The 7,710-nt window shown below is 45.5% G+C and overlaps 1 protein-coding gene across 2 annotated transcripts; it reads right to left on the bottom strand.

Annotated features, from left to right (window-relative positions):
* Positions 1 to 404: 404 nt before the first annotated feature.
* POLR3H (RNA polymerase III subunit H) lies at positions 405 to 7,492 on the bottom strand. Of its 2 annotated transcripts, none has more exons than XM_054813587.1 (7): positions 7,427 to 7,492; positions 6,895 to 7,022; positions 5,597 to 5,693; positions 3,867 to 3,953; positions 2,792 to 2,855; positions 1,955 to 2,162; positions 405 to 1,293 (listed from the first exon to the last, which is right to left on the bottom strand). In XM_054813587.1, the coding sequence occupies exons 2-7, from the start codon at positions 7,003 to 7,005 to the stop codon at positions 1,240 to 1,242; spliced, it is 621 nt and encodes a 206-aa protein (XP_054669562.1). In that variant the 5' UTR covers positions 7,006 to 7,022; positions 7,427 to 7,492; the 3' UTR covers positions 405 to 1,239. The 2 variants fall into 2 exon arrangements, with proteins under 2 accessions (XP_054669562.1, XP_054669572.1); XM_054813597.1 differs by having other exon boundaries at positions 7,322 to 7,452.
* Positions 7,493 to 7,710: the final 218 nt, after the last annotated feature.

The raw sequence follows: 7,710 nt of genomic DNA, 5'->3' as shown, positions 1-7,710 counted from the left end.
AATAACAGTTCAGAATTAAGGGGTTCTAACAACGCTGTAGGGAGGGCACTGGTGACTCAGGCTTTGTTTTCACAGTTGGAGGTTAAGCAGATCCGCTATCCCAGGGAATTACAGCCCCTTCCTGCCAAACGTGGCTGGCTTTGTAATTATGTGTGCAACATCACTCTCTTGGCAATGGGCCCTGCATAGATTTTACTCACTGTTTTGTTCCCCCCTCTCATTTTACTGCTGTCAGGGAGGGTGATGGCAATTGTTTGTTATTGGCTGTTAGAGCAGAGCAAAGCGTTGGTCTCAACACTGTCTCCCTTGAAATCCAAGTAGCTAAACTGCAGGAGGCAACTTTTTTCTTCCTGCTAGGCAGGAAGCTAATAGTTTCCCCACAAATTGTACAGGAAGGCAGGCTGTGTGGTTTTTACTATTTATGCCATTTCTGGTATTAACACACCCCCACAAACAAGCATTTAACTTACTCAAAGCAGCCTTGGTCTGTTTCGGTTCATAATTATGTATATTCAGTCAAGCTCCCGCAAAGTTTAGCTCATTCTACATAAATAACAGCCCACCCAATAAAGTATTGCCATTCAGCACAATAAGCAGCCTGTAGCCTTCCACAGCGGTCATCTTCACAGAGCCTAAGGTACTTCTGGGTGAAGTGCTGTCACTCCAGTTCTCTATGGCTGATTCGTCCATGGGTTAAGTGCCCATTCTTAGCAGGAGGTTACCCCCACCTCCCCCACCCTTCCAGCAGCAGCATTTTCCAGGTCCCCAGAGTACCGCACCTCTATTAACTCCAGTCTCTTGCTGTTTCTTCTCTGTTTCCTGTCAAAAGAAGGGCAGGTTTCTACCCGTCTTGAGATCAAGCTCTCAGCCCAAGGAAGCAATACTTCCTGACAGGCATTCTCTCCCGCTTTTCACTCACTGAAGTCAACTCCCTTCTTAATTCAGGCAAGTAAAGACCTCCCCGGTTTTCTCTCCGGGGCAGGAGACCAAAGCTCCAGCTGAGTTTGTTGCTGCTGCGCTCAAGGCTTTTTGTGCTTGTAAATTCACTTCTACAGATCAGTGAAGACATTTCTTGAAAGCGACTGTCTCGATCTGGCAGATTGGAAGCTGAAGGGGAAACAGAGAATGGCAGGTCTAATTTCTTATTCAGCTTCAGAGGAGCCATGAGCACCAGCGGGATCCCATAATCCCCCAAACATCCACTGGAAAGACTTTCTGCAGAGCAGGCTCTGATTGCAGCTAACTGTTTGTCCACCACGACAGGAGGCCCAGGCCTGGTTCACTTATTGATCCCTGTTCACAGAGAGAAGAGGAGAGCGCTCAACTGTAAACGGCATAGAGAATACAGGAGTAAATGCATAAAACCATAAAATCTTGCCCCCAAGAGTCACTTTTTTTCCTACCAAAGCCTGCCCAGCACTTGCCCAGCTTCCTTTAAACCTTGTCAATACTACACCAAACGTTCCACACTTGAAAACCAAGTAGCTGCCCATTCCCCCTCCCGACTGCCCCAACATACTCCAGCTGTGAGAAAACACAGCTGTCCTTGGTTTAGATCCATCTTTCTCTTGCACTGAACTCGGGTGGCTCTTACACCAAAACACTGCACAGGAAAGACTGTTTCACTGCTGTGTCAACCTGGACATGGTTCTCCCAGCTCTGTGCTCCCTGCATGCTTGCTCTACCTGCAGACCCTGCATCCACAGTCTGCTTTAAATCAGCCTCCCAGGAGGAACTCCGCCAACAACCACAAGGTGTTCCAACAAAAACAAACAGCAAACAGAGCAACCATGAGAACAATCTCGTTTCTCCCCTTTTCCACTGCTTTCATTTTGTGACTCTCTTTGCTTCACAGTCAGCTTAAAGCAATCAGTTCCTTGGGAAAGGGATGCTATTTTAGACATAGAATAAACCACAATGTTTGCAAGGCTCTATGAATTATGCATATAGTTACCACAAGAGTATAGGGTGCCTCTTTCTTCTGGACTTCTTCTGTGGTGTTTGAAGTGGAAGCCTCTGCAGAGCTCGGACCTGTCGGTGATGTATCGACGAACGTTTCATCCACAACTCGGAAGCGGATCTCCTCCCCAATGTCCATGTAAAGGTCATGGGCCCCTTCTTCCGTCTCATATTCCCACACCCACACCTGCTCTGCTTCATCGCTAGCCACGCCAAGGGTTAAGGATGGAAACAATCAGTAAGTATTCTGCCTGACACATCGCTTTCTGACCGTTTTGAGAAGAGACTCAATTCAAGCCTTTTCACAATTATTTCTCAAACCACAGAGCACTGTCCTAGGTCATCATCTGTGCAGCCCAGGACCCCCACCATTTCTAATTTTCCTGTTTTAAGGCGTATGTTGCTGGGCAGAGTTGGGGTTAGCCCCATCCCTGAAAAAAAACCCCAAACAAGCAAACCCCTCAAACCCAAGATGACCTCACCTACCACGATTAAGTATATTAGACACAGCATGCATCTAGACATTACATGATGTGGTAAAACCTCCGTTCTGTCTCCAGCAGCGGCCAAGACTAGAGGCAGGGATTACAACGCGGTTGTTCAGGGGACACTGCCATTCATTTCTATCAGCAGGCACAATGGTCCTGCAAAACCTAAATAAGCGCGAGGCCTGTCTAGCTGTGATAACAGTCTGTAGGACTTGCCCGACACAACGGCTCAGCTTCTGCCACTGAGCACCTTCATTGTTGCAGTAGTGAATGCCTGTTGGGCCAGCACTGCACAATCTTTTGAAATGAAGTAGTAAAGTTATCAAAGGTGATCAAAAGGATACAACTTAGCTGGCTGCTGCAGGGATTCTGGTGGGATGACAATATCATCAAAGAATCCAATAGAAACTGTGGAGAAAAGAATTTGATTAAGACTGAAACGATTCTTCGCAAACGATGTACCACAGTGATTCCTAAAATGCATTTCTAGACTCCTTCTTCTTCCTCTTTCAGGAAGGACATCTGAGATCACGCAGGAATTATTCTTTGAGCCACAATGCTTGATTTCAGTTGGCAGCAAAGCAACCACCCTGCTGAAAGTACACACAGCAACAGAGGGCACAATCTTCATGTCCGCTAGGAAAGGAAAAGGCCATTTGGAGCAGGACTGGAAATGAAAGCGTTCCAAGAAATGAGTCAGATGCTATAGAGGTCTGTGACAGCAAAGAGCTTAGAAATCGCAGATGTAACATGTTAAATAAAGACCAATATAAAATTAGAACAGCCTCCACCCCCCCTTGAGATTTCACAATGTTGAATTTTATCAGAGTGAACACACTCAAATTCAGCAATAAACGCAGCCAAGATAATCTTATTGTCCTAACTTAACAACTGAGCAGAGCAGCTCGCTTGCATGGAAGGCTCCTACAAGAAAGGAAAGCAACTCATCAATTATGTATTGCATGAATCTGACAGCACTTTCTGCTCACAAAGACATTTCCCTGCCATATTCTCAGGTACAGGAAATGATCCTGAATTTGCACAGAACTATAGGGAAGATATGTCAGACCAACAGAAGCTGATACTACCGCTTTTAAAAAAAAAAAAGCAAGTTCTGTTAACTGAAGCGAAAAAACGAACCCAGTCTACGCTCCAGATGGGCTTGCCTGTTCTTCCTGGGCACGCACATGAATTACAAAAGGAAAGGGGAGTGCAGACAAAACCACCAAGGGCAGGGGAAGCTGCCAGGCCAGAACTACCAACCGTCCTCAGACCAGAGCAGCACCAGAGGCCAGTAATAGTCTTTAACCAGCCTACAGACAGCACCACACAACCTGAAATCAGGTACAAAAACAGTATCTCAAGAGACCCAAGCGCTCTGCAGCTCTTGCGTCCCCAGCGTTAGAAGTTGTGGCTTACCATGAACACCATCCTGGCTGCAGCTTTTAATTTGTCCAATCAAAATCTCATCCAGGAAGGGATGGAAGACCACGTAGCGGAAATGCACTTAGAAGAAAACAGATCATTAATATTATGTCCATGTTAGTGAACTATACTTTTTCCACAGGGTGGCAGCCATTAAAACAAAATCCCACATCCTATATGCCCTCTAAAATGCTTACCCAGATTCTTTTACAATTTCCTTACAGGCATTGGTTAGATAGAAAAATGGGAATAAGAATTCATACAAAACAGTTAGGAGTCAGAACTATGACAGCGGTTGATCACCAGCCTCCTGTTCTCTGCTCTTCAAGCGTGCAAGAGTTTAAGTTGACAGAATGAAACCATAAGATGAAGACCATGGAGCAAGGCCTCTGCTTTGGTGTGAGCATTCCTGCACAATGCTTCAAGGCCGAGAATACCAATTGAAATGATACTTTCCCATAATAGTTGTGCTCCTTATATCTTTGTCAGCAATGCTTTATTTTCTTTAAGTGGAATATCTGATATAAATTATTATCAGAGTAAATAAGATTATCTAACATAACTGTATTTTTCATCCAGGTTAAATCAAATGATGTTTCTAACCAAGCATTTTTAATTTGTAAGAAAGCCAAACAATGCTTATGAGCAATTTAACATCATTTCAGCTGTCCATCCATACTCAGTGCTCCTCTTTTACATAACATCAGGCAGTACATTAGAGACAGAGTTGAGTTATTACCAGACACAGCAGGATTTATCAAAGTGCTACCCCAGATTCTGAAAGCAGGAGACTTTTTTCCAAGCTCAGAGAGAAGAGATTCTCTTGTTTCAGTTCAAGGAATAATTCAAAGTTAAGCAGCTGAATGGAGATTAAAGCAAGCAGGAAAGCCTACCATCCTCCTTCAATATTAGAGAAGCTTTTATTTGCAGGGAGCAAGTTCTATTGGAGTTAAAATTTAGACAAGGGGAGCCACATATAGTTCAGTCCAGTTCCCTTCTAATGGGAAACATTTCATTTGCTTGAGTTACACTTCCACATTGAAAACTGAAGGTAGAAAAATGCAGCTCTTTGCAGCTTATTTAAAGAAACTTATTTTAACTTAAAAAACACATGAAATTTGCTTTTATGTATTTCCTTCCAGTTTTTACTTAGACAGATTTGCCAAAAATCAAAGTAAAGAAATTAGTCATTTCTTATTTAAAAAAAAAAGAAGTCACTAGAAACGTATGCTGAACCAGATCTGTCTAAGTCTCAAACAAAAACGTAGCAAAACTTCCAGCTAGGAAAACAGCATCAAATGCTGTGTGAATGTTATATTTAGAAACATGTTTCAACATTCTAGCTAGGCAAAATAAGCTTCAAAAAGAAAAAAATACTACACAAATGCAGAACAATTAGTACAACTTATTTTCTATGTGCAGATTTCCAATTATTGTAAATTAAATTAACCCCTTACTTATCCCAAACTTATGGCTTCAATTGTAGAACAGAGATGGACCGCTGGAGAAAGTGGACAGGACTATTTAAAGCTGTATTTGTACCAAAAAAATGCAAAGGAAAGAGACTTTTGCCATGTTTCTCTTGCCCTCCTAACAGGAACAGAGTTAAGGCTATGAACTTCACTGAGTTTCTTTGAATTTACTTTCCCTAACAACTGAACTCAGTTTACATTTCCACATCACTAACCTTCTGCGAAACTATATAACTGAGGACAAGAATATACCTTTGGTATGTGATGCACCATCTCCAGGGAATATGTATGAATCTTCCAGCTTTGTGATATCATACAGACAGATGCAGAGGCCGACATTGTATACAACCTGCTCAAAATAAAAAAAAAATTAAAAAGCAATACATCAAGCAACTTACCAAGTTAAAAAAAAAAATAAAACAAACCATCAAATTTATACCTTGTGCACACCTTTCCAAAAGAAGGCAAGATGGGAGGGAGGCTGTTTTGGTACACTCCCTTCAAAATCCCCAGCCTTAACCACATCGCATTGTAGGGGAACCCCTAACTTTTTCAAGTGTTATGGGAGGATATGTTTTCATTGGCACTGCAAAGAGCACCGCTACAAACAGAAACCCTTGGAGTAACTGTCAACAGTGAGAGAACTTGACCTGCCAAGACAGTAAACACTTGCCCACAGACATCATTCACCAGCCCCACAGCTTGTCCAAAGGCTAAACATACTTTTTGCTAGTTACGCTCTCAGAAGCCTCTAGGCTTGTCTTTGTCTTAAATCACATTAGCTCTGGGCAGAGATGAGGAGAACTCTTGGTTCCTCTGCCACTTCCTAGATGGCTTCACAGCCTACAAAATTGGAGGGACCTACTAGTCATCAGTGGATGAGGGAAGTTTTCCTTTTCATAACATGTCTATACAATCTGCTGTTCACAACCCTCAATCACTTCAGGTTGCTCTTTTGAGCTCCTTTCATGTTCACAAGCTGCATTTTGAGTTTTGCACCTGCGTCGCACTGAAAGCTGTGTGCTAATCGCAGTCCCAGGGGCTGCACAGGGAAACTGTGACGTCCTGGCTTATGCCGTAACACTTTTTTATGTCCTGCACCAAAGACCAACTTCCTACTGCCACACTGTATTTCAAGTACTAAGCACTGACCAAGTCAGCTATTATCACCTTAATTTTTCTTCCAGTATTACTGTTCTACATTTATTTACATCATCTTTTTAAAAATTCCCCCACTGGATAGACTGGTTTGCATCCGCTTTTAAGATTGCATTTCAGACTGCTACTCTACACAAACCAGTAGTTACTCTCATTTCTCTTCCATGCTTCTCTGCATCTTCCCATTACAGCATTAGCCATTAGAAAAAAATGTCCCCTTTGAGATGATAGATAGCTCTTTGTTTTCAGTCTCTGATATTGCAGTACTGGGGATGGCCTTCACATCTAAACTATTCTGATACCTTACCCACACACCTCATTAGGAATAAAAGGAAGAAATGCTCAGGGATGTTATGATGCCTGCATCGACCTACACATGACCCACACTTTACCTTATTGGCCAATTTCTTGTTTAGCTCTTCAGCAATAGATTCATTCAGTTTCCTTTCAAACTGCCAGGGAGGAATTCTTACAGTGTCAGTCATCTCTACCAGGACAAACATGATGGCAGGGAGCGCCTCTGAGGAGAGAGAGAAGACACCAACAGCCTCAGGAACCGGAGCGCTGCAGGGGCAACTAAAGACCCCCGACAACTGCTGCGGAGTGGGCCTGGGAAACCACCCCAATGCCTTGCACGGAGCTTAGTGAGGCAGCACCCTGGCTATCCCCCCAAAAAGGGGGGGTTGGGGAGGGGAGGACGACACGCAACGGCCGTTGAGTGGGGGGGGAAGGGGGGGGGGATTGAAGGCGGCCACGCAACCGCTGTCGGGTGGGGATAGTCAAGCATTTGCAGGGGGCAGAGGAGCGGGGGTAGCGCACCGACATCCGCGCCGCCGGGCAGCTGTGAGCTCGGAGGGGCCCGGCGGGCAGGCTGGGACCGGGTGAGCCCGCCCGGCCCGGCGGAGCTGCCGCCGCCTCACCCACCTGCCGCACGCGGAGCCCCACCGCGCGCTTCCCGACTTCACGGCACTTCCGGAGCCTCAACCAATCGCACTCGGCGGACGAGCCCGTCCCCTGATTGACGCGGGGCGGAGCCCTGCAGCACCGCGCCGGGGCGGAGCGAAGCGCCCCGCCCCGCCCCGCCCGTCGGCCGCCATTTTGTCCCTCCTCAGTGCGGGGCGGGGCCCTGGTCCGTTACCTGCTGTTACCGGGGCGGGACCAGGGGCCGGGCCCGGGCCCGGCGGGCCTGGACTGCGGTGGCTTCTGGT

This window comes from Grus americana, chromosome 1, assembly GCF_028858705.1.
Source record: "Grus americana isolate bGruAme1 chromosome 1, bGruAme1.mat, whole genome shotgun sequence".
NCBI lineage: Eukaryota > Metazoa > Chordata > Aves > Gruiformes > Gruidae > Grus > Grus americana.
The sequence above is the reverse complement of the archived record's forward strand: the minus strand, read 5'-3'. Positions and strand labels throughout refer to the sequence as shown.